Raw genomic sequence first — 27,328 nt, forward strand, 5'->3', positions numbered from 1 at the left:
GGGTAAAGTATATCCTCTTCCCAGGCTTCTGTTTCACGTGTGAAAAATGAAGGTTGAGCTGCATGGCCCATTCAGGTCTCTAGAGATGCCTCGTTCTACACACTGTGCCATGCAGGCATCTGAGGGCAGATGATGGCAGAGAAGAGAGGTGACTGTCAGGTAGAAAGATTCCACTTGCCTCATGTTTGTGGCACCTTGGTGGAACTTTGGATGACTGTGGAGATGGAATCAAACACAGCTGCCTGAGCATAGCTACAGATCTTTCTATCTTGCCCCTTTCTCTTGCTTCTGCCTCAGCCTGCAGCCCCTGCTCAGGATTGGAGCACCAGGCTGTGCAACACACAAAGGCATTTATCAATTCCATGTATAATCAATACTGTAATCACTTTCTGCAGTGATCTCCAGCTCTGGATTTCATTGTGCTATATTGTCTGCTGCCAACAAATTGCCCATTTGGCTCAGGATGAGAAGTCTAAGTTTCCTTTAGCTCAATGGTTCTTAATCTTGGCTGCATTTGGAAATCATCAGAAGCTTGAAAAAAGTACTGATGCTCAGACCTCACCCCCAGGAATTCTGATGTAATTGGTCTGTGGTGGGCCCTGGGCTTCAGGATTTTTAAAAGCTCCTCCCAGCATTTCTACTATGCAGCCAGGACTGACACTCACTGCCTGAGTTCCTGCTGGACTCAGGTGAAACAAGTGGTTTTTTGCAATCTCCCCTCTGTGGGAATGAGATTGCTGGCTCTGACAGAGCCAGCTGGGACCAGGGCCCAAGACACAATGAGGACGTTTGTTTCTGATGTGTATCTTAGGGCCCTGCCCTCCTGTGGCTGATAGGGTAAATGAATCTCAACTGCAGTGTAAATGGTAGATAATAGCTTAACGTATTCCCAGCTGGCAGAGACCTTCAGAGCCTTAACACAAAGAAATTCCTGATTGTAGGACTCGGGCTCCATGGCGAGGCCCATAGGGGTGGTGGTTTGAAGTAGCCCCAAACCTGATTCACTCCCTGGTCCTCTTCATCTCAGTAAATGGCAAGTCCATTCTTTCAGTTGAAGTCTCTCTTTTTCTCACTCTCATATCCAATCAGTCAACATATCATCCTAATTCAGTATTCAAAATATATCCAGAATTCACTCACTTTTCAACTCCATCAGTACCATCCTAGCCCAAGCCTCCATTATGTTTTAACCATATTATTGCAGTTACAAATATTGTACTTAGGGACCCCCAACTGGTCTCCATGCTCTTGCCATTGCCCTCCTACACTCTGTTTTCCACACAGCAACCGGAGGCTTCCTTTTAAAATGCACATCAGACTCTGTTCAATCAAATCCCTCTAGTGGAGTGAAATCCAAAGTTCTCACCGTGGTTTACAAGGTCCTACATGACCCAGCCCCCAGCTGCCTCTCTGAGCATCTCCCCTCTTGCTCCCCGTCCATCACGCCACTCCAGCCACCTTGGCCTTCCTTGCTGTTCTTCATACACCTCAATTCACTTCAGGGCCTTTACTGTAGTTTCTGCCCAGAAGCCTTTCTCCAGATAACCTGGTGGCTGTCTCTCCCTCACTTCCTTAAGTTTCTGCTTAATGTCTCATCCTCAGAGAGGTCTTCCCTGACCATCCTGTCTAAAATAACCTCCCCCAGTGGCCGGGCGCCGTGGCTCATACCTGTATCCCAGCACTTTGGGAGGCCGAAGTGGGTGGATCACTTGAGGTCAGTAGTTCGAGACCAGCCTGGCCAACATGGTGAAACCCCGTCTCTACCAAAAATACAAAAATTAGCTGGGCATGGTGATGCCTGCCTGTAATCCCAGCTACTCGGGAGGCTGAGGCAGGGGAATCACTTGAACCAGGGAGGCAGAGGTTGCAGTGAGCCGAGATCGCACCACTGCACTCTAGCCTGGGTGACAGAGCAAGACTCCTTCTCAGAAAAAAAAAAAAAAAAATTAAAAATATAACCCGCACAATCCTACTTGTGGATATATATCCAGGGGAATTGAAATTAGTATGCCAAAGAGCCATCTGCATTCCCATGTTCGTGGCAGCACTATTCACCATAGCCAAGATAGGGAAACAACCTAAGTACCTGCCATCAACAGATGAATGGATGAAGAAAATGTGGTATAAATACACAGTGGAATACTATTCAGTCTTTAAGAAGAAGTAAATCCTGTCATTTGCTACAACATGGATGAACTTGGAGGACATTATCCTAAGTGAAATAATAATAATAATAATTATAAGCCAGACACAGAAAGACAAATACCACATGATCTCACTTATATGCGGAATGTAAAAAACTCAAAATCATAGAAGTGGAGCATAGAATGGTGATCACTAGAGGCTAAGGTTGGGAGGGAGTGGGGAGATGCTGTTCAAAGGATACAAAGGCTCAGTTAGACAGGAGGAATAAGTTTTTGAGATCTATTGCACAGCATGATGACTATAGTTAATAATAATGTATTATGTATTTCAAAATTGCTAAAATAATACCCTCACCACTCCCACTCTAACTCACTCATTCTCTTGTGTAGTCCTTTACCCTGCCTTATTTTTCCTCAAAGTCCTTCTTTGCTACCTAAAAGATATTTATCGTCTGTCTATTCCTGCTGGAATGGATGTTCCACGAGGCCAGGGAGTTCTGTCTGTCTTATTGACTGCTCTATCCCTCATCACCTAGAACAGTGTGTGGCATGTAGTAGGCCCTTGCTAAATTTGTCAAATGAATGAATAAACGCCCCCCCAAAGACAATGAGGATGCCCCTCAGCACGACTCCTGTATTCCTAATTGCTGGGCCTTACAGAGCTCAGCAGGGAGCTAGAATCCAAGGGGCACCCAGGAAAGGCTTAGTTTCCAGTGTTTGCTAATCATGCTTCTGATAAAATTGTGGGAGAGTTTTCAAGAACTAAAAAGCCAGCCAGGCATGGTGGCCTGTAAGCCCAGCACTTTGGGAGGCTGAGGCAGGTGGATCACCTAAGGTCAGGAGTTCAAGACCAACCTGGCCAACATGGTGAGACTCCATCTCTACTAAAAATACAAAATTAGCTGGTTGTGGTGGCAAATGCCTGTAATCCCAGCTACTCAGGAGGCAAGGCTGGAGAATCGCTTGAACCCCGGAAGCGGAGGTTGCAGTGAGCCGAGATTGCACCATTGCACTCCAGCCTGGGCGACAAGAGTGAAACTCCGTCTAAAAATAAATAAATAAATACAAGCCTGGCTGATTTTTTGGGCATTTCTTACAGAATTGGATAAACAAAGTGGTGCAGAGCCCAAAACTAGAAAGCCGGAAGACTTGGGTTAAATCTCTCACATCTCTATTCCCCAATAGTGTAGTAACTGTGGATAAATCCTTTTGGAGTGCTAGGTCTCCTTTCTCCCACATCTAAAATAATATTTATTATGCAACTCCTTCCTAGGGGCAGGGCATGTCTGTGAGGTGAACAAGATCATTTCTGTAAATTATTTGGGATGCTTATATTCAGATATAATAATAATAATAAAAAGACACCCTTTAGGTCTATCTCACTTTAAGAAAACCAAATATATAAAAACTCAATGTATGTTATTACTAAAGAACTTTTGCAAACTCCCCTAGGCCTAGAGTATTAATAATGGGGTTCAATCTACCCAAATTCAATTCATGCCCAGCTGTTTCAGAACACACCAATTACATAGGGAAGCATTTAGCACATTGCCTTGCAACTAATAGGTAATTAATATTTGTTTATTGACTCCTTGATCAGTAATGCAAAGTGTACCTGTACTGGGACATCTTAACTCTGATGTGACAAAGGTTAGGCTTTCCCTAGATATGGAGAACTCACCATCTCTCTGTTCTTTTTCCAGTCCCCCAAATCTGCTTTCATCAGTGCTGCGAAGAAGGCCAAGTTGAGGTCCAATCCTGTGAAGGTTCGATTTTCTGAGCAGGTGGCAGTTGGAGAAACAGATTCAGTAAGTGTAGCTTTGGCTCCCTCTCCTCAGCCCCTGGCCATAATCTGCCTGGCTGTCAAGCTCTCGCTCTGGGGCTTCTTATAGTGGACAGCTTTCCAAATGGGTTAGAGTGGGAGCGTCCAGGTGCTGGAGGGGGAAAAGTAGTGAGTGAAGAGGGATACGTGACATCCAGAGAGGCCCCAGGCATTGTGGGGAGAAGGAATATATATTGATTCACTCAAGATCCTTCTGATGCTTAGAGAAATTTCCATCCCTAACACAGTAGCTCACACTCAAAGCAAGTGCTCCATAAACATCTTTTGCTACTTGATAGAAACAGGAAGGAAATAATGGCTTCCTGAAGACCTAGGGAATGAGTGGCTGGTGAAATTGAGCTCTCTTCACATTTAAGTGATCTTGCAACTCCACATCTTGACCGGAAAAGGCCATGCAGTGATGAGTAAAGTTGCCTAAAGGAAATGATACAGACTCTCATTAAGTCACCAAGTTTTTATTAGGCACCTGCTATGTTCTTAGCACCAGAGGGGAGGCAAAATAAATACCTGTTCCCTGCTACCAGATACCTCTCAGCAATGTTGAGGGGGACAAGTGGTTCAGATTGAGACAGTACAAAATCTACTACGGGGTGGTATTGTTTCGAAGGACAGGTAATATTTGACAGCCCATGCCATGCAGCTGCCAATTTGGGGAGTCTTGGCCAGCCACAGTGTTTCTCACTGCTTTGGGAGGTTTACATGCAATGAACTGTCAGCTCCAGATGTGCAAATGAGAAGAGGCAGGTGAAGAGCAGAAAAGAAGTGTGTTGAGCAGTCATGCATTCTGGCCGAGTCCTTCAGGAATCTGCAGAAGTTAGTGATAACCCGGTGGGGACAGAGGGGATAGCTAGAGCTAACAGGCACTTGTGTACTTTTGATAGCTGTGATGGGCAGAGCTGTCTGGAGGCCCTTGGCATTTACGTACTGAGGAACAGCCACAGTTGTTGGGAGAAGAGAGCAGGCCCAGAGCAGGGAAATCAGCAGGGTGCCAGGCGCTTCTATATTATTTGAGGCAGAGTTAGTGAGAAGAAGGGATAGAGGACACAGGTGTCTTCCATCTCCATTTCCCTGACTCATTCCCAAACTCAGTCTATGCCCTCCTCCATCTCTGCATGAGGAAGGCTGGCAAACCCAGGGGACTACAGGACCCCACTGGGCAAGCTGTCTGAATAATTGATGGTTGGGATCTGTGTCAATCCTAGAAGAAAAGGTTTAAGAGAAGTGATCATTGGTGAGCAGAGGGGAAAAGGAGTAATATGGAGTCCCTGCAAATCAGGGTGAAACAGACCCCGAGGTCCAAGTCACCAGGAGGATATTTGTGTCCTGAATGCTTGAAAACCCAGAGGACGTGTGACTTGGATTTGGGAAGTATGAACAGGCGTATCCTATGCCATCTCAACATTGCAGAGTAATCAGTCAGGGGCAGACCACCCAGTGAAGAACTCCTTCCCTTCCTCCCCACTCCCCTCCCCTCTCTTCTCTTCCTCTCTCTTCTGCTTCCCCTTCTCCACTTTCTCCTTCTTCCACCATGATTCCCCTCTCCATACGTCACAGCTAGGTTACAGGCACAGCTAGTCTACAGGCGTAACGATGCCCCCCACTCCAGTCTATTCTGAATGCAAATGCCACAGAGTAGCTAGGACCCACCTAGAGTGACCTCATTCTCTCGGACAGGCCACCAGGCATAGTGTGAGGCTCTTGTCTGGGTGAGAGACAGACATCAATCTTCCAACTCTCACTGCACTCGTGAAATTACCTGGTGTTACAACATCACCCTCCTCCATACTGCCGCCAGTATGGACCATAGCAGCCTCATCACAGGTCGGGACCCGGGGGAGTCCAGGCCCAGGTGACTCCAGGCTCTCCTATCAACCCTTTCCTTTCGTGTTCCAAGGCTTTATTAAGCAGCCAGAGCAAAAATAAATCCTGTGGGTGATCCTTGCCAACTCTATTTTTAAGCAAATTCAATTAAGTAATTATCTGAGTCCAACCGAGTGTGCTAAATAAAACCTGCCACCACTGGGATCTGGGGCCTCTGGGCCTGGCAGGAGCAAGGCATCTCAAGATCAGGGAGGGGACCAGGGAGTCACACTCTTCCAATTTTATATCCCACCACTTCCCACCTTGGCTTGACCACAGCCAAGCTTGTCTCTTGGCTCCTCACCACCATCAACCATACCCCAACCCAGGAGGATTTGCTTGTCCCTCTTTCCATGCTTTGTCCATGATCCATGACAGTCTCTAGGTCTAGACTGTTCTCATCTGGCTTCTCAAATCATCCACACCCACTGTCTCCTTCAAAATCAAAATCCAATTTGCCTTATCTAGGAAACTTTAGCCATCTTATACCTGTTGGTTTGCTTTGGTTTTATAATGTGTATGTGTGCCAAGTCACTACAACAAGAATTTAAGACTGGATTTAAATCTCCTGTAGCTCTCATAGAGACTTAGCATAGTGTTGGGCATACAGTAGAGGTTCAATGAATGCCCAGTGAATTAAGGAATCTGGTTATCTCTGCAGCTTTTCCATTCCTATAGAACTGATGATGATGTTGGCCCAGGTAAATGGTTGGGATGAGAGTGATCATTCAGTAAGTGCACATCAAGCACCTACTGCCCATTCATTCAGCAGCCATTTATTGTGCACCAAATGTGTGCCAGGAACTTTGTTTAGTGTTGGGACTACAAAGATAAATAGGACATGGTCTTTGTGCTCTCATTTCACCATTTGATTGTGAAAGACAAATATCCTTCAAAAATATGATAAAGGTGAGTTTCGGCAGCACAGCGAGACCCTGTCTCTACAAAAAGTAAAAAATTTAGCTAGGTGTAGTGGCACATGCCTGTAGTCGTAGCTATTTGGGAGGCTGAGGTAGAAGGATCACTTGAGCCCAGGAGTTTGAGGCTGCAGTGAGCTGTGATTGCACCACTGCACTCCAGCCTAGGCAATAGAGCGAGACCCTGTCTCAAAAACAAATCAAAACAAAACAAAATACGGTAAGAGCATTGTGAGAAGCGTGCATAAATTGCTATAGGAATGCATGGAAAGACCAGGTCCAAGTATCTGATGATATTAGACCAAGGCTTTAAAGAATACATATTTGAGCTGGGTTTTGAAGGATAAATAGGAGTTTGCCAAAGAGGAAAAGAGAAAGGCAGAGGGAACAGCTTTTTTTTCTTTCTTTCTTTTAGAGTCCTCAGAGAAAGAGAACAGTCTTTATTTAATGAATTTTTATTAAGAATGTCTCAATCAGAGTCAGTACCTCCCACTGCTAGAGAGCTTTTGAAAATGTCTGAGGTCCAGGCATGGTGACTCTCGCCTGTAATCCCAGCTACTACTAGAGAGGCTGAGGCAGGAGGATCACTTGAACTCAGGAGGCAGAGGTTGCAGCCAGCCGAGATCACACCACTGCACTCCCACCTGGGCGACAGAGCGAGACTCCGTCTCAAAAAAAGAAAAAGAAAAAAAAAAAAGAAAATGTCTGAGGGTGTTTCAGGTCATCCCAATGCTTTGGTGTGCTACTGGCACTTCATGTCTCAGGGTCGGAGATGCTAAGTGTTGTGCAGGGAGGGGGACATCCCTGAATAATGAAGAATCATCAGAGGTATGGAGGTGTGAAAGAGGCGTGGGTACTAGGAATAGCAAGACGTGACTCTGGAGACTAGGCAGGGGCCAGGTCAGAAAGGGCCTAGGGAGGGGAAAAGGCAGAGCAAAGGCCTTGACAGGACGTGATCTTGGCTTGTGAAGGGCCTCAGGGAAAGGGAGGTATCAGGAGATAAGATCAGTCTAGAAGCTTTGTAGAAGGTGTTTAAAAAAATGTCAGAGATAAGATCAGGTGGGTGAGGTAGACTCCAAAGGAGGCCTCTCATCAGCCCTTCAGGGGGTGTGTGATGATCCCTTTGCTCTGATCTGTGGAGGTTTGAACTACAGTAGAATGTGGGTGCTCCGTGATGTCAAATGGAGGCGGGCTTTTGATATGGCTCAGTGTCTTGTTGGGGAGTTTGGTTCTGGTCCCCATGTATTATTGATCTGCTCTTTCCTCTGTCTCTGCCCTCCTACACCTTTGGCTCTCTGTCTCCATCACCTTTTCTCTCTCCTTTTTCACACCCTTCCTCTGGCTTCCTACCTCCTTCTAAATGAGCCCCTCTCCTTGTCCTTTCCCTGCTTGTTCACAGAAAATGATGAAGAAGGAAGCTCTCCTCCTCATCCCTAACGTCCTGAAGGTTTTCTTAGAAAATGGGCAGATCAAGTCATTCACATTTGATGGTCGGACCACTGTTAAGGTACATACAGTCTCCTCCCCCTGGTCAGCATTGCCCTCTCCAGAGTACATGCGGTTGTGTGTCCTGTGTTCCTCTGAGTCTGCACATAGCTGCTTGCCACTGGAGTAAGGTGGCCTTTAAGCTCTGGATGCTTGTTAGCACAAGGCTGCAAAAATGCACAGTCCCAGATGAGAGTGGTGGTAGAAGTTTGCATGCCCAACTGTGTGCTAGTAATTGTTAAACCGTGTGTGTGCACTTATACTTGTGAACTGCTCTGTGTTTGCGTTACATGGGGTCCTTCAGGACTTTTAAGAACTAAAGAATATGAAGATCATTAAGCCATTTATAAAGCAAAAGTGATTTATATTGATACAATAACACCTACACAAGTTTATGCACAGAAATAAACACAGTCTCTTGGGAGATTAGCTTAGTTGTGGCTTGCTTTTTAAATAACAACCTGATCTCAAGCACTGAACCAAGATTTGAAATGTCCAGCCACAGCCTCTTTGGCTGTTCTTTTCACAGGAAGAGCAATTACTGAGCTGTGATTCTTCACAGCTCAGCCAGGTGTCAGAAAGTCCTAGTGACTTTCCTCTAATCCTTAGGAATAGAAGTGATGATATGATTCACCCCCAGATTCAACTCTGCTCTGGGACAGAAATATCCATTCCTGCATCTTCTAGACTCTCTCCAGAAAGAGAATGCCATCCCCAGAATGAGTATTTTAATGCAACTAACGCCGCCCAAACTGCTGGGCAGCTACGGCGTCTACCCAGAAAACCTAGGTTGGTCCACAGGTACCCTGTGGTTCCCATACTGGGACCAAGGCAATCCTATAAGTAAAGAAACTCTTGGACCAACAAACGTTTGCTAAGAGGAGTTATCAGGTACTCAGAATGGGTCTTGCCAGTGATTTTCAACCAGGATTGGTACTTCCCACTCTTAGAGAGCTTTTGGAAGTGTCTAAGGGTGTTTTAGGTCATCCCAATGATTTGGTGTGCTACTGGCATTTTGTGTTTTAGGGTCGGAGATGCTAAGTATTCTGCAGGGAGTGGGACAGTCCCTGAATGGAGAATTTTTTTGAAAGGCTTAGGCCTAGGTGGGTCCCCCAGGGGACCTAGGACCAAAACATACTACTTAGGGTGCCATAGAATGTTCTTTTGGCTATTGAAGGGGGCATTGAAACAGAACTAGACCACCCAGGAGGTGTCCAAATGTGCCTTCTCCAGATGTGAATATCGCTTTGTGTCAGAATCCTCCTTGGTGGTTTATTCATGGGTTGGTATGTCCATTGTGGACTCTGTCTCCATACTGGAGTGTTTAGTGCCCTCTCTTTCCCTTTGGAGTCTTCTCTGAAGTTCTCCCACCTCACATCATCAGCGCCATTGTGGCTTCCAGGTAGTCCCAGTCTTCCAAGACAGTAGTGTTCCCCTCGCTTGTGATCTCAATCTGACTCCAGGAAGGGTGTGCTGGCGACTTATTGGAGCTTTGACAGGCTGCCAAGCCACTTGTCCCGGAGAGGTACCTGGGTGAATTGACAGCCTGGCACAAGGGCTGTTACACTTGTAACACCAGTTGGCAATCGCCGGATTGGCTGTCCACAATCCCAGTGCAGCCAAACTGCAAAGAAAACCTCATCTGTCCCTGACAGAGCTCCAGCAACACTGGCGCCTCTGTGACTACTTGGACAACACAAGAGATGCTCTGAAGTACCCACCAATTTCCAGCCTAACATTTGAATAACTGAATGTCTTTCAGTGTTCATTGAGGGGCTTGTTTGGCAACTGCGGTTGTAAAGATGTTTTATATTCCCAAGCTTGATTCTTTCCAGCCTTTGGGGGCTGAGAGATGCTGACTCCATGAACACACACATTGGAGCCCAGTGTATAAGCCAAAGTCACAGCAAATCAGTGGCAGAAGTCTCGGAACTGACATTTGTGCAGCCCCTACTGAAATGTTTTCAGACACCCTAATATTAAAAGTAGGGCAGCAGAGCAGATGGAACCCAGAAGTAGTCAGATTTATGACTGTACACAAAACACATGACATAGTTCCTCTGCATGGATACATTTTTCGAGTTGCTAAATTGATCATCTATAAAATCCAGTTATGGTCAAAAATGAACATTTTGCCAGTAACTCAAGTCATTTGATTTAAATTATGAATCCAGAAATAGTATGCTTTTTAATCATATAAATGTCACTTTTGCTTTTGTTCATTCCTAAGAGTTGACAGACTATCCCAAGTGGATATTCTGACTTATAAGAGAAGGTGAAGGGAGAACCAACACAGTGCCTGGCACTTAGTAAGCGTTTAAAAGATAATTTGTTGAGTGGAAGGAGAGAGGTAGGGAGGGAGAGACATGACCTTCTTTTGCCATATGCCTGGCCAGGTGAAATTCAGAAACACCTACCTCTAACCCCCTGCACCTCTCCCCAGGGCCCAGGCCTCTGAGCAGCACTCATGGGTCACTTTACTCATTGTGGATCACAGAGCCTGGGCTACTATAAAGGCCAGTGTTGCAGCCTTCTCCCCAGGACTATATTTCTTTTCCTGGTGTTTAATCCCCCCTCCCATGTTTGGTGCTTAGAATAGCTTAGGGCCAGAACTAATCTCCCTCTCAAGGCTCTTTTCTGTCCCACAGGATGTGATGTTGACATTACAGGACCGCCTTTCCCTGAGGTACATTGAGCACTTTGCTCTTGTCCTTGAGTATGCCGGGCCAGAACAGAATCACAAGTTTCTGCTTCTTCAGGACAAGCAACCCCTGGCTTATGTAAGTCATTCTTTTTTACAGATAGCTTTGCATGTGGCCTCTAGTAGAGAAGACCCAAGGCACTCCCTGTCTGGAAAATTTATAATGATATGCTCAGCCGGTTCCCAGAAGTCACAGTTCTCACCCAAAGCTGGTATTATCCACCTCCAGAGGGCTTTTGGCAGTGGCCTTTGTGAGCTGAGAAGAGCATGAAGATCATTAGTCTTGGTCTCTAGGGGGAAGAGTATGGGGTGATTCACCACATGGCACCCAGAATGCTGAGATAAGGAGCAGTTGCAAGTCTCCTGTCTCCTGGAAACCCCACATGATAGATTTTTCTGCTTTCTGGGAGAAAACTTGGCCTTTTGCATGAAGGCTGTTATGGAAGGGTCAGGGAGTGGACCTACTCAGCCAATTCCCAACTCCCACTTATCCTAGGACAACTGGGAGTTGGGAATTGGCTGAGTAGAGCCAAAAATAGGCGGCATGTCACCCACATCAATTTACAAGGTAGAATAGGAAAAAGTATCCGGTCTTCCTAGCCCTCACCATATGGAAAAGGGCTAGGGAAATCCAGGATTCCTGGATAGCATTTCATCTACAGTGAAGCACCGAGAAGTGTCAGAGATGCAATCAAAGCCAATCAGTACTACCAAGTAGGGTGGGACAGAGTTGGAAAGGAACAGTGGAAGAAATACCTTTTCAGAGCCTACATGAAAGCCAAACAAAACCCCAAATCAGACACAAAAAGATGAAAGGATTTTTGGAAAGAGAGATTCAAGTTTAGGTCTCAGCCAAATGCAATACAGAGACTCACTGGTGGGAAGGAAAGGTTGTGGGAGTCCTGCCTGGAGGGAGGCCTAAGCACCTCTCTCACCCCCAAGCAACCCTTTGAATTCAGTTGGTCTGTTGTTCCAAATGGGATTTTAAACTTTTTTGTTATGAAAACTTTCACACATACACACAAGTAGGAGGAATATAGTATCATTAACCCTATTACCCATTCCCAAGTTCAACAATTATCAATACAGTGCCAAGATGTTTCATCTGTACCTTGAAATAATATTTTAAACCTTTGATTTACTCTAATCAGCAATTTACTCTGCTTGAGGCTGAGCCCCTCTGTAAGGTAAAGGCATGAATCCCACAGCAAGAAAACAGTCTGAGCCATTGCCAGGAGCGCTCCCTTCCTGCCTAGTGTCTTGGGCTTTAGATCCAATGGTTGATAAAGGTCATGTCCTAGATAAGTGATTTGAAAATTCCTCTTATTTTGGGTCAGAAGTGTAGGAAAGACCTGACTCCTCACTACTTTCCTCTGAGGGTAATTAGAATCAGCCAGGTCGGAGACAGAGTAGGAAACAACAGCTTAGCTCTGCCCCAAGCCCCACCTTAAGAAGCCACTGAGCTGCCAGCCCAACACCCCAGCCATTGATTCCAGATCTCTTTTCTTCTCCCCTTTCATTCCTGGAATTCAGGTGGTACAGCGGACACACTATCACGGAATGAAATGCCTCTTCCGAATAAGTTTCTTTCCCAAAGACCCTGTGGAGCTGCTGCGTCGGGATCCTGCTGCTTTTGAGTACCTGTACATCCAGGTAGAGTCTGGCTTGGGGATACACAGACAGACCAGTGGACAAAGAAGCAGGCAGGCTGTTCTGCCATCACAATGAAATAGCTATGTAAGTTTTTCCAACCTCCAGGTAGCCCTGAAGGCCCTTTCCTTCCTTTTCTGCTACCATTGTAGGCCATGGCCAAGTTGGCTGGCCTGGTGACCTGAGCTGGCTGTGGCTCAAAGTCCTGTCTATTTGTCCACTCAGATCTCATCAGCTTTCAGAAACAAGCAATCCCAGTAACTCTGGCATCCTCACAGGATCCTAAAGTTTAACAAGCCCATTTCGGTTTCAACGGGTCCCAACCCCCAATACCTAGCTCCAGTATGAGATGATTCCCAATTCAGTTTATCCAGAAACATTTACTAGACACTTACTCTGGGTTAAGCCCTATGCTACGTACTAGCAATCAGAAGTGAATGAAGAACTGTCCTGGCTCACTAGAGCTTATATGTGCCTGAATAAATATGACAGCAGCAGGGTGCAATGAAGATGAGGGCACTCAGGAAGCATTTTTCCAACTCTACACAAGAGAGATGGTGCAGGCTTCATGGAAAAAGTGATATATGCATGCTCTTAGCCTTGAAGAATGAATGAGAGTTTGTTGTGTAGAGAGATGGAATGGAGGCGGCATACTCTAAGCAAAGGGCCTTGCATTTACAAAGCCATGGTGGCATGAAACAGCATGGAATCATGAGAGAAGCATGAGTGATTTTTTATGGCTAGAGTACAGGATGTGAGGTAAAGAGGAGTAGAGAATAAAATTGGAGAGACAGGAAGCAGTGATCAAAGGCTTTTGGTAGGCCAAGGCAAGCATAGACTTTATGATTGAGCCTGGGCAGTGGTTCTTAAAGTGTGGCTATTATAGATTCTTTGCAATTTCATGCTTCCTGGAGTGGTAGCATCAGCATCAACTGGGACCTTGTTAGAAATGCAAATTCTTAGGCCCCAGCCCAGTCCTACTGAGTCAGAAACTCTGGATGCAGAATTCAGTACTCTGTGTTTTAACAAGCCTTCCAGGGGATTCTGATGCCCAAAAGACTTTGAGAACCTCTGCTTTATGATGGTGGTTTAAACCTTAGATGCACATTAAAATTATCTGGGAGGCTTTGGGAAAATGCTGTGCCCCATCCAAGACCAGTTGAATCAAAATCTATGGGAGTGGGGTCCAAACACTGGTATTTTTTTAAATTCCTCAAGTGATCCTAATGTGCAGCCAAAGTAAAGAAATTCTGTGGGAGAGTAGGAGAGCAGAAATTATTAAAAGAGAAGAATAGCCTGGTCAGATGAGCAATTTCAAAAGACCACACAGTGCTAAGGAAGTACACCAGCTAGGGAGCAATGGCAGTTATCCAGAAGAAATGACAAGGGCTAGAACCAGGGCCATGATGAAGGAGGTGGGATGGGTTTCGAGAGAGATTTAAAGGGTAGAATGGATAGGCTTTAACTTAACAAGTGTCTTGTAGAGGTGGTATCATTCCCCAAGTTAGAGAATACAGACAATGGAATGGGTTTAGGGAAAAGATGAGTTCATTTTGGGAAATGTTGAGTTTTAGGTGCCCATAGGACATACAACAGCACTTAATGAGAGAAAAAAACCTCAAACTTCATCTGTCTCTGATGGTGATATCCAGCGAGGTGCTATGAGACATTGTCGTTGTCCTTTTTGGCTGTTCTGACAACCTAAAATGTTAGGAACGTTTCCCAAACAGCCTCAGGTTCATTTACCAACCTTCTAGGAGGCAATGAGTTGTGGTTGCTCTGTGAATTTTGTAAGTTTAGTTCTCATTTTTTTTTTGCCCTGAATTTCTTAATTCAAGCTTCCAAGGATTACCTTGGTTTGAATATTTTAGAATTTAGTGACAAGATCATGTCCATCCTATCCTTCTGCTTCATGATGATATGGACTTCAGCTGTATTCTTTCTTTTTAACATGTAACAGCTTTATTGAGGTCTAACTGACAAAAGATAAACCGTACATGTTTACAGTACACAATACCATACGTTTTGACCTATGTTTATGCCCATGAAACCATCACCACAATCAAAATATTGAACATATCCAACACACCTAAAAGTTTATTCAGGCCACTTTGTAATTCATCCCTCCCAGCCCTAGGCTACCACTGACCTGCTTTCTGTCACTATAGATTAGTTTGCACTTTTTAGAGTTATATAGAAATGAGATCATATGGTATGTATACTTATTTTGATCTGACTTATTTGGCTCGGCATACCGATTTTGAGATCCATCTATGTTGTTGCATGTATCAATTATTTCATTCATTTTTATTGTCAAGTAGTATTTCATGGTGTGGATGTTCCAGAATGTGTTTATTAATTCACCTGTTGATGAACATTTGGGTTGTTTCCAGGTTTTAGTTATTACAATAAAGCTTCTATGAACTTTCGTGTACCAGTCTTCATATGGACATATGCCTTCTTTTCTTTGGGGTAAACACTTAGGAGTGGAATGGTCTGAGCATATGCTAGATCTCTTTCTTTAATTTTGTAAAGAAACTTTACTGTTTTCAAATGTAGTTGTACCATCTTTCATTCCCACCAGCCATGTATGAGAGTTTCATTTTCTTACATCCTTATCAGCACTTGGTATTTTCAGTATTCTTTTTTTACTTTAGTCATTCTGATACTGCGTAGTGGCATCTCATTGTGATTTTCATTTGCATTTTCCTAATGACTAATGATGTTGAGCATCTTTTCATGTGTTTATTTGATGCTACGCATCTTCTCGGGTGAAGTGTCTGTTTAGATCTTTGCCTGCTTTTTTATTGGGTTGTTTTCTTATTGAGTTTTGAGAGTTCTTTATATACTCTGGATACAAGCTGTTTGTTAGATATATTATTTGCAAATATTTTCTTCCAGTGTGTAGCTTTCCTTTTCAGTCTCTAAACAACGTCTTTCACAGAGCAAATGTGTGAATTTTGATGAAGTCCAGTTTGCTAATTTGTTCTTTTATGGACAGTGCTTTTGGTGTCATATTTCAAAAATCTTTGTCTAACCCAAGGTTACAAGAATGTTCCCCTATTTTTTTCTAGATGTTTTATCATTTACTGTTTTATATTTAGGCCTATGATCCATTTGAATTAACTTTTGTATGTGGTGCAAGGTATCCATCAAAGTTTCGTGTGTGTGTGTGTGTGTGTGTGTGTGTGTGTGTGTGTGTGTGTGGTTTTTTTTTGCATATGGATATCCAATTGTTATAGCACCTTTTGTTGAAAAGAGTATCCTTCCTCCACTGAATTGCCCTTGTAATTTTGTTAAAAATCTGTTGTCTATATATATAGATAGATAGATCTATTCCTGTACTCTCTATTCTGATCTGTTGGTCTACTTGTCTGTCCTTATGTCAACATCACACTCTTGATTACTGGAGCTTTATAATAATTCTTGAAATCAGGAAGTATTTGTTCTCCAACTTTGTTCTTTTTCAAAGTTGGTTTGGCTATTATAGGTCCTTTGCATTTTCATGTGAATTTTAGAATCACCATGATAATTTCTACCAAAACCTGCTGTGATTTGGATTGGGATTGTGTTGAAACTATAGATCAATTTGGGGACAATTGACATCCTAACAATATTGAGCCTTCCAATCCCTGAACACAGAATTTCTACATTTAATTATACCTTCTATAATTTTTCTCAGCAGTATTTTGTAGTTTTCAGTATATAGGTCTTTCATATGTTTTGTCAGATTTGTCCCTAATTATTTCATATTTTTTGATGCTATTGTAAATGATTTTGATTTTAATTCCAATTTTCAATTATTTCTTGCTAGCATATACAAATAGAGTTGGGGTTGGGCATGTTGGCTCACGCCTGTAATTGCAGCACTTTGGGAGGCTGAAGCAGGAAGATCACTTGAGCTCAGGAGTTCAAGACCAGCCTGGACAACATAGTGAGACCCCCATCTCTACACAAAAAGATTTATTTTTAAAAGAATAGAAATACAATTGATTTTTGTGTATTGATCTTATATCCTGAAACCTTGGTAAACTCACTACATTTGGCCCTTCATGTCTACAGGTTCCATATTTGTGGATTTTGAAAATATTCAAAAACAATAAAAAATAACAGTACAATAATAAAAATACAAAATTTAAAAATATAATATAATAACTATTTGCATAGCATTTTTATTTTAGTTTAGTTTGAGACAGAGTCTCACTCTGTCACCCAGGCTAGAGTGCAGTGCCATGATCTCGGCTCACTGCAACCTCCACCTCCCAGGTTCAAACAATTCTCCTGCCTCAGCTTCCCAAGTAGCTGGGACTATAGACATGCACCACCACGCCCAGTTATTTTTGTATTTCTTAATAGAGACAGGGTTTCACCATGTTGGCCAGGCTGGTCTCAAACTCCTGACCTCAAGTGATTCACCTGCCTCAGCCTCCCAAAGTGCTGAGACTTTAGGCATGAGCCACAGCATCTGGCCTACATAGCACTATAGCACTTTTTTTTTTTTTTTTTTTTGAGATGGAGTTTCGCTCTCGGCTCATTGGAACCTCCACCTCCTGAGTTCAAGTGATTCTCCTGCCTCAGCCTCTCAAGTAGCTGGGATTACAGGTGCCCGCCACCATGCCCAGCTAATTTTTGTATTTTTAGTAGAGACGGGGTTTCACCATGTTGTCCAGGCTGGTCTCGAACTCCTGATCTCAGGTAATCCACCAGTCTCCGCCTCCTAAAGTGCTGTGATTACAGGCATGAGCCATTGCACCTGGCCTTATATAGCATTTTAATTGTATTAGGCATTATAAGTAATCTAGAGGTGATAGAGGTATACAGGAGGATTTGCATAGGTTACATGCAAATACCACAGCATTTTATATAAAGGACTTAAGCATCCACAAATTTCAGTATCCATGGGGGTCCTGGAAGAAATCCTCCATGGATACCAAGGGAAAACTGTAGTTGTAGTAGTTTTTTGTAATAGAATCCACTGAATTTTCTACATAGATGATCATTGATGATGTATTCCTTTTCCACTCTCTCCTATATTATAGTGATATCACTGTGGCTTCCTAGGCCCTTAGTCCATACTGGTTCCACTTTAACAAAATGGGAAACTGGTCTAACCAAGGCTGACTCATTGATAGCTGGGGCTGTGACCTTCAGGGTTTGGGGGTTGTCATACCGTTGGCCAGTAGTTCCTGGAGACCTCCTCTAGGATGGCATAGGGAAGATTGACTCATCAACATTTTTGTCCTTCAGACACCAAGAAGAAGAATGCCTCCCCCATCCCCGCAATTCAGCTCTCACCCTGGGCTTCTGGGCCAGGGCCCTGTGGAGAGTCCCTCCCAGTATCTTTCTCCCCCTGTTTCCATCTGAGCTAGTAAAGGAGCCTTGTATGGCTTGGGGGTGAGTATAACCCCCATGAAAAAAAGTAGGAAAGTCTCTTATAAAAGGAGGAAAGAAAGGGAGTGGTGCCATGTCTCACTTTTGCAGTGAACTGGACTGTCTGCTTGTACCTTGCCATTGTGTGTCCCTGTCACTGAGAAGAAGGCTATCTAGTATCTGCTGAATAAAGTGAACAGTGTCTCTGAGACCTGAGCCTCCTCTGTTGTCTCTTCTCCAAGGGGAGCTCCTTCCTCTGTCCCTTGATCTAGCATGCCTTACTGATACTATGAGTATTGTCTGGGATGTAAGGGAGTAGATCAGGGGGTGGGGAAGGAATGTCTCCTTCAACTGATAGGTTTGGACTGCCCTCTCTCACAGAGTCGGAATGATGTTATTCGAGAACGCTTTGGAATGGATCCCAAGCCAGAGATGCTTTTGGGCCTTGCTGCGCTCCACATCTATATCACTGTCTCAGCCACTCGACCTAGTCAGAAGATCTCGCTCAAGAATGTGGAGTGAGTTGTGCTGCGGCCCTTTGGGATGGGGGGCGAATAGTTGCGTAGGGAAAAGGTACACTGGTTGAGCTATGCTATGCTTTTCAGAAATGTAGGGCATGGGATGGGAGTGAGAATTGGAGTCCCTCATATCTAGACTATGAAGCCCTAGAGCTACAGCTTCTACTAGGGAGCTACGGCTAGTGTTATTTTCCTATCCCTGTCCCTTTTTCTTTCTCCCAGTCTCTATTCGTCCATCTCTACCTCTCAGATTCAGTCAATTTCTGTCTTACCATCTTCTCTCTGTCCCACTTTGCCTCTCTCACTAATCTCTTACTTTTCTTCTGCTTTTAGGAAGGAGTGGGGCCTGGAACCCTTTCTTCCCCCCTCCCTCCTGCAGGGCATCAAAGAGAAGAACCTCCGGAAATCTCTCTCTCAGCAACTGAAGGCTCACCAAACACATCCTTCCTGCGGCACCAAGGTATCCAGAGTAGGCCACTGGGCATGGTGCTCCAGGCACTACTGGCCACAGGGAGATCCTGGGTGGTTTCCCAGCAGAGTCTGGTCCTCTAGGGATCCTCACCACTGCTTTTGACTCAGGTGCACATACGGCTTGGCCAGGTGTGGGGCAGTTGTGGAGAGGAGTCTTCCCCAAGCCTGAGCATCCCAAAGAGACAGCTGAGTGACACATCACTGAGAGAGCTCAGGGTCCTCAAAGCAAAGGGGCCAAGATGCAGGAGATAATTCTCAGGTCCTTTTCACCAATTAGTCAGTGCCGACTGAGCATGTATCATGTGGAAAGCACTGGACCCTAGGGAGGCACATGTTTTCCATGGAAATGACTAGGCTGGTGTGGTGGCTCATACCTGTAATCCCAGCACTTTGGGAGGCCAAAGCAGGAAGATCACTTGAGCCCAGGAGTTTGAGACCAGTCTGGGCAACATAGTGAGACAGCGTCTTTACTTTTAAAAAAATAATTTAAAAAAAATGTAAAAAAAGGAAATGTACCTCTGTACCTCTAATTCATCAGTCCTAGGGTGTGGAATTCTGGGAGACAAAACCCCAGCCCAGGGGAAAGTGGGAGAGTTGGGGGCACAAGACCTGACCTGGAGAATGGGTCACTGGGTGGAATGGTGAGGGATCAGGTTACTGCCTCCACTTTCTAGTGCTCTGAGGGACTCCCACTGTCTGCTTTCCCAAGCCCCGCAGCAGCTTCTTAGCTTTGTAAGATTCAATCTGCCTGTGCTTCCTGCCCAAGAAGCAGGAGAGTGGTGAGACGCACTAGAATCAGCATGCAGATGTACATATGGGACGCAATCGCCCCATACATTCCTCCCATTCCAGATTTCTTGCATTACCAACTAGCTTCTCTTTTAAGATGCAAATTTCCCCGGAGAGTTAAGCCATTCCCACCTTGCTGTGAATATTTAATCAGATTGTTTTCTTCTCAACTGAGAGCATCAGTGCTCACCACCATCTCCTCAGGTAACATTTTTTTCGAGGCACCCCAGTGCTTGGGTTGGAAATATGAAGATGAAGAGGGCCTGGTCTTGGCCCCTGAGTCAGGCGCAGTCTAATGGGGAAACACATTAGTCAGTCCCAACACAGTGCATTAGGCACAGGTGCTCTGGAAGCACAGAGGAAGAACACTAAGCCCAGCCTGAGGGAGGTGGAAAAGGCCAGAGCTGGGTCTTGAAAGACAGATAAGAGTTTGTCTAGATTAATCCGTGGGCATGGGTCATGGGAGGAAGTGTTTCCCAGGCAGAGAGACCCATCTGTACAAAGGCCCAGAGATATGAGAAACCATGGTGCAAGGACAGAAATGCAAATCATTCAGCCTAAGCAAGTACAGAAAATGCAAGCTGTGTGCAAGGGGTGAAGGTAGGGGCAAGAGAAGAGGCCAGAGAGGTTGGCAGGAGCCAGTTCATGGAGGGCCTTGTGTGCCAAGGAAAGAGGTTGTATTTCATCCTCTAGGCAGCTGGGAGCCATTGAAGGGTTTAAAGCAGGGAGCTGATGTGATTAAACTTATGTTTTAGGATGCTCCCTCTAACAGTGTGGAGGCACTTGAGGGAAAGAGGGAAACAAGTGTCAGTCCTGAAGGTAACCTGGCTGTCACCCTGACACAGGTGGGAATGTCAAGGCAATGACTGGCTAGAGTAGAGGGATGGATAGATTGGAAAAGGAGCTAGGGGGTAAGTATCCAGATGATCTGGTAACTGCTGGCTCTCACATGAGATGATTAAGGAGGAGTCCAGTGTGACTCACAGGTTTCTGGCTTGATTGCCCAGGGGATGCTGATATAGACCAGGAATGCCTGAAGTGCAGGCTTGGGACTTAGGAATGCTTAGTATGAAAGGTATTGAGTGGGACCCCCAGCTGGGGAATGACCAGCATCTACATGACTCTAGGGGTCTGAAACATCTCAGGAGAGAGGTATGGATTAGGTGGGGCGTCAGTTAGTTGGAATTAAACCAAAAACAAAATGAGTAAGCTGGATACTTTAGGAATGAAGATCAGGAGGTAGGACAAGATTTTAGAAAGGGAGATGAGATACTAGAGGGAAGAGCTGTCCAAACTAGAACCTTGCTGCTGTTTTAAGAAGGGTATCTTCACATCTCCACAGTGTCACTTGCTGACTGGTGCCTGTCCTAGGATGTTGAGACTCCTCATTGAGAACATGGGTTTGCTTTTCCTGTGCCCCTCAGGCTTCTCATATTTCTGGATGGGTTTTTCCACAGGGCTCTGCAATTCAGGCAAAGCTCCAGTATCTACGAATTCTGAATGAACTTCCTACCTTCACGGGCGTTTTGTTCAACACTGTAGGCCTGGTCAGTGGCGCAGGATTGGGGGATGTGGGGAGGGAGCCCTTTGTTGGCTCTTGTCCTTGGGTGTGGGGGCAGGAGGGGCAAATATTTCTAAAGGCCTTCGTTCCTCTTCCTCCTCCTTCTACCTCTTACCTCCCTGGCCCTGCCTCTGCTAAAATGATAAAGTGGGAGGAGATATTTGTTTTGAGTATCCCTCCATGACCTTTTTTTGTTCCTCTTCCTCGATTTGGGGGCACAGCATACTTTTTCCATAAAGGGCCAGATAGTAAATATTTTAGGTTTTGCAGGCGGGCCATACTGGCAACTGTGGCAACTACTCAGCCCTGCTGTCAGATTATGAAAGCAGCCACAGACAATGCATAAACAAATGGGTGTGGCTATGTACCAATAATTATTTATGGATACGAAAATTTGAATTTCATGTACTTTCACATGTCACAAAACATGCCTCTTCTGATTTTTTTTCCCTACCATTAAAAAATCTAAAAACCATTCTTAGCTCCTGGGCCATAAAAAATAGGTGGTGGGTGGTATTTGGCCCATGGGCCATGGTTAGGCAACCCCTGCTCTATTTCATTTTTGTTCCACATACTCCCACAGTCCCCTACCTTAGGTTTCCTGAGTCCTTCTACTTCTCCCCCTGCTTGCTCAGCACCTTTGCTGCAGGAACAAGGCTCTGGGGCAGGGCACAGCTGGTCCCACCCTAAGACTGTGCCCCAGGCTAGTTTACCCTGGTGAAAGGAAATTCAAATCACCTTGCTAATTGGATCCAGGTGCTTGTCTTGCTCCCAGGAGCACATTGTCAGCTAGTGCGGCACATCGGTGGAAAGCCACTTATCAAAGTGCCTATAGACAGGCACAAGAGGTTCCTCAGGGTGATGCTAATACCAGGGAATGGGCCTCCAGACGACCCAAGCTTGATTGCTCCAAGGAATCTGTCAAGACCTCTTAAGGGAATCCAGTCCTTCAGGCCGAGAGGTAGCCATTTACATACTGGGATTTGCAGAACACTGAAAGCCCACTGTCCCCTCCCACCTCCTTCATACACTGTCAAATCTTTCTTCCACCCACCTACCACTGCTAAAATTTCTATTGGCCATACCTGCTGGAGTGCCCATTAAAAGGCAAATCTCTGCTTAACGAGGGAGGCTGCCATGAAGTACCCAATCAACCCTCAACACCTTAGGCAGAGTTACTGTGCCAGTTTAGTTTTTGGCCTGGGTGAAAAGTGCAAGTTTGAGTGGCTGTTGGTGGGGGGAGGGTAAAGACCAGACACAGGATGCCACCTTCTCAGGCAGAGCACTGGGTGGGGGCCTCAAATGGCCTGCAGCAACAAATGGAAAAGTCCCTGGGGCTTGGAAGGGGAGGGTGCTCCAAAGGCCCCCAAACAAACCTCACCTACTTCATGATTTTGCTTGAGCCAGCCCTTCTGCCTGTGCACTTTACTCAACCTGCTGCTGAGGCTAAGGTGTTCATTTGGACCCATAATCTGGGGCTCTATCCCAGGAACCATTTTCTGTCCCAGACCATTTTCCCCTCCAGGTTGTCCTACTGTGGCACTGAGCCCCAGATATTTTCAGACCCCACCAGAGAGTCCAATGCATGTTTTCTATTTCCTCCACCTGCCTCCTCTCCCCACCTCCTCCACCCTTCCTTCTGTGAACGTTGCCTGCCATTCTTGGGCACCAGGATGAGAAGCAGTCGGCCACCACGCTCCTGGTGGGACCCCGTCATGGCATCAGCCATGTTATTGACCTCAAAACCAACCTCACCACTGTGCTGTCCGAGTTCAGCAAGATCAGCAAGATCCAGCTGTTCCGGGAGAACCAGGGCGTGGCCCGGGTGGAGACCAGCATCATGGATGCCAAGGTAAGCCCTGCTTTGAGGGCCTCCTTCTGTTTAGGAACAGACCTTGGGAATAGAGGAAGAAGTAAACTTGAGAAAGAGAATTGGAGTCTGTTAGGCGAGGTTCAGTAATTCTGAAGTGGTTCAACCCTGGGACTCTTTGGGCTAATCTGTCTCTTCTCAGCCCTCTGGGACATGCCATTTTGACCACATAATAAGGTCAGCCAGCACTAAGGAATGCTATGGAGAGTCAGATCAGCCTGAGACAGTTCTTCAGCACAGGGCAGGGAAACTGGAGAACTTGGAGCTACCCCCAGGCCACTGCTTCCCATTTTTCTCATATCATAGCACACAGAAAATTATATTCACAGGCTGGCATGGTGGCTCATGCCTGTAATCTCATGCTTTGGGAGGCCAAGGTGGGCAGAAAACTTGAGTCCAAGGGGTTTGAGACCAGCCTGGGCAACATGGTGAAACCCTGTCTCTACAAAAAAATACAAAACTTAGCTGGGCATGGTAGCACACACCTGTGGTCCCAGCTACTCAGGGGACTCAAGTGGGAGGATTGCCTGGGCCAGAGAGGTCAAGGCTGCAGTGAGCTGTGACTGCACCACTACACTCCAGCCTGGGCAACAGAGTGAAACCCTGTCTCAAAAAATAAATAAATAAAATAAATAAAAAGTAATAATAAAGAAAGAAAAGAAAAAAGAAAAAAAATTATATTCATGTGGAACATTGGGGTAAATGTAGCAGCCCCAGAGACTCTGTCCACCCCAGGTTCTGCCTGGCTGCCCCAGAAACTATAGGAATGAATATCTTGGCCCATCTTCACCCATTCCATGTGCACAGCAGTTGGGGGGCCCTGCCATAGGGACACGCACCTTGAGTCATTGAAGAGAGGGTGTCTGAGCATGTGAACAGAACAGAGGGGGCCTGGGAAGAAGGGGAACATGCAGAGCCTTGTCCTTATTTCACCTCCCAGAGTCCAGCCCTTCCAGAACCTTAGATTCATTCCCATAGATCAGCTCCTTCGGACTGGCAAGCAGCTGTCGCCTGTGCAAAGTCTGGCAGTCTTGGTCAGCCACCCCCTCCACAGCTCTCCTGTTTGAATACCAGTGACCACTGTGGGTGGGGGGCAGGCCTGCCTGCCAGCTGGCGGAAGCTCTTAGAGGAGTTGCAACTTTCCTTTCTTAAACGATTTCCCAGGGGGAGATATTGGTAGCAGATTAAGAGGTGGAGTGTTTGCTGTTTCTAAAAGAGAAAATTATTTGCTTTATTTTTGTCTTTGTGAAACCCAGAAAGCTTTAATATGTTGATTTTTCCACCTGTGATTCACAGGATTCCCATTGGTTTAGGAACTGGCTTGGAGCCGATGTTTAATTGGCTTGCGGCTACCTCCTCAACCAATGGTTGCTGCACTCCTCAGATGTTGTTGGGTAAAAAGCCAAATGGACGGGCAGAGAAGGGGGCAGGGAAGACAAGGCATGCAGGGGAGATGTGGCTTCCTGAGAAATAAAAGGGGTTTAAAATAGAGACACAGCTTTCCAACTGAGTCTTCTATGTTCTGAGTGATTCTCAACATTGAGTACACAATAGAATTTCCTTAAGTGCTTTAAGAAAAAAACAGATGCCTGGGTCCTACTCTCAGAGATTATGATTTCTTTGGTCATGGGTGAAACCCAGGCATCAGGATTTATTTATTTTTTTCAGTTTCCTAGGTGACTGTGTAATGCAACCACTTTGAGAATGCACAGGCTTGAGACCTATATTACCAGAGCTCTGGGAGGAAACAGGCTGAACAGGGGTTCAGTGGGTGTTGCCTGAGTGAGGAGCACTATGCTTATTTCTAGGAGTGATCCAGCCACAGTTGTGGGAATGAATGCTGCCCTGGAGAAGCTACATTGTCACTGGGGAGACTAGATTCACAAAGACACATGACCTGCCTTTAAAGCACAATATCAGAACATGTATAGAGCTCTGGAATCAGACAAGGCTCAAATCCCAGCCTTCCTGTGTGACCTTCAGAAAGTGTCTTAACCTCTCTGAATCCCGATTCCCTCAACTGCAAAATGGAATGCCTATCTCAAAAGGTTTTTGTCAGGATTATTATTATTATTTTTAATTTTAGAGATGGGGGTCTTGCTATGTTGCCCAGGCTTGTCTTGAACTCCTGGGCTCAAGCAGTCCTCCCAAGTCGGCCTCCCAAAGTGCTGGGATTACAGGCATGAGCCACTGCACCCAGCCTGTTGTGAGTATTAAATGAAAAAATGTACATAAAATGTCTTAGCATACTGCCTGGCACATAGTAAGTACTCAATGAATGAGACCTGTTATTTTTTCAAAAGCAAAACATCAGTAAAGAAAAAGTAATGTGAAGTAAATGTTACAGACAAGTGTGATGTGGAATATGGAACAAAAGAACAGGAAGGAGTTAATCAGATCTGGCTTCCCACAAGAGGGTGTTTTAAGCTGGATCTTGAAGTGATAGGCATGAATTAGCAGAGAGAAGTGGGATGTGTTCAAAGGCAAGGAGCAAGCACAGAAATAAGCAAGCCATATGTGCAGGTCGATAAGCATAGTTGCTTGGCTGGAGAGGAGAATAACGAGAAAAGAGATTGAAGAGATTGGGGGTGGGCAGAACAAGTTGGTTAAAAGCCTCAAAGGCCAGTCTGTGGAATTTAGATTCAATGTGGTAGAACAGTGAGAATCCACAGTAGGTCTTTGAGCAGAGGGGTGATCAAATAAAAGTTGATTTGGACCAGGGTGCAAGATGGGGGAGAGCAAAGCTAATGTCGAGCTAGGGCAGTGAGGAGGGGATCATGGCACTAGTCCAGGCGTGAAGGGACAAGGGCCTGTGCTGGAGGGACAGCAGTGGTAATGAGAAAAAAAGAGGAGATGTGAAATATGCAAAATCAGTAAGATGTGGGTGCATATTCTCCCCTGCATACCACTCTTGCACAGACAATGCACATGTCTTATTATACCTAGCCCTTCTGCCTACTTCATGGGTCCCAAGTACTCTGAAGAATGGTACTATGTGCCCAGCAGAAGCAAAATGGATGATATTGTAGTGAAAAGAGAAAGGGAAGATTGAGGGAGAAAAAAAGATCAAGGTTTAGATTTGACAGTCATTTAGTATGAACTTGCTGTTGCTGGGAAGCATGCTAAACACAGAATTTTTTTTATTTTATTTTATTATTATTATACTTTAAGTTTTAGGGTACATGTGCACAATGTGCAGGTTTGTTACATATGTATACATGTGCCATGTTGGTGTGCTGCACCCATTAACTCGTCATTTAGCATTAGGTATATCTCCTAATGCTATCCCTCCCTCCTCCCCCGACCCCACAACAGTCCTCCAGAATTTTTTGTTTTTTAAATAAAGAGGCTGGGCACGGTCGCTCATGCCTGTAATCCCAGCATTTTGGGAGGCCAAGGGAGGCAGATCACTTGAGGTCAGGAGTTCGAAACCAGCCTGGCCAACATGGTGAAATCCTGTCTCCACTAAATCTCCACTAAAAATGCAAAAAAAAAAAAAAAAAAAATCTGCTGGGCGTGGTGGCACACACCTGTAATCCCAGCTACTTGGGAGGCTGAGGCGGGAGAATTGCTTGAACCTGGGAGGCAGAGGTTGCAGTGAGCCGAGATCATGCCACCGCATCCCAGCCTGGGGGACAAAGTGAGACTCCGTCTCAAAAAAATAGAAAAAAAATTAAAAGACAGAAAAAAACATGGCTTGCTGGGTGCAGTGGCTCATGCCTGTAGTTCCAGAACTTAGGAAGGCACAAGTGAGAGGATAACTTGAGCCCAGGAGTTCAAGACCTGCCTGGGCAATATAGTGAGACCCCGTTCTCCACAAAAATGAAAGAGAGAGAGAGAGAGAGAGAGGGAGAGAGAGAGAGAGAACCATGGCTCCTTGCCTTCAAAAAGCTTACCTAGCTTGTAGGATAGAAATGGACATATACAGCCGTGCACGGTGGCTAATGCCTGTAATCCCAGCACTTTGGGAGGCTGAGGCAGGCAGATCACCTGAGATCAGGAGTTCAAGACCAGCCTGGCCAACATGGCAAAACCCTGTCTCTACTAAAAATACAAAAATTAGCCACGCATCGTGGCACACACCTGTAATCCCAGCTATTCTGGAGGCTGAGGCAGGAGAATCCCTTGAACCCAGGAGGTGGAAGTTGG

At 45.3% G+C, this 27,328-nt stretch overlaps 1 protein-coding gene across 1 annotated transcript in view; it reads left to right on the plus strand.

Moving 5' to 3' along the window:
- FRMPD3 (FERM and PDZ domain containing 3) overlaps positions 1–27,328 on the plus strand; it is a 78,692-nt gene that overhangs the window by 15,305 nt on the left and 36,059 nt on the right. Inside the window, exons 4-11 of the mRNA XM_019018959.3 lie at positions 3,848–3,952; positions 8,164–8,271; positions 10,898–11,029; positions 12,484–12,603; positions 18,352–18,488; positions 18,822–18,948; positions 21,206–21,295; positions 22,982–23,161. Coding sequence (XP_018874504.2) covers positions 3,848–3,952; positions 8,164–8,271; positions 10,898–11,029; positions 12,484–12,603; positions 18,352–18,488; positions 18,822–18,948; positions 21,206–21,295; positions 22,982–23,161 — 999 coding nt within the window. The remainder of the gene's footprint in view (positions 1–3,847; positions 3,953–8,163; positions 8,272–10,897; positions 11,030–12,483; positions 12,604–18,351; positions 18,489–18,821; positions 18,949–21,205; positions 21,296–22,981; positions 23,162–27,328) is intronic.

Source organism: Gorilla gorilla, chromosome X (assembly GCF_029281585.2).
Source record: "Gorilla gorilla gorilla isolate KB3781 chromosome X, NHGRI_mGorGor1-v2.1_pri, whole genome shotgun sequence".
Taxonomy (NCBI): Eukaryota; Metazoa; Chordata; class Mammalia; order Primates; family Hominidae; genus Gorilla; species Gorilla gorilla.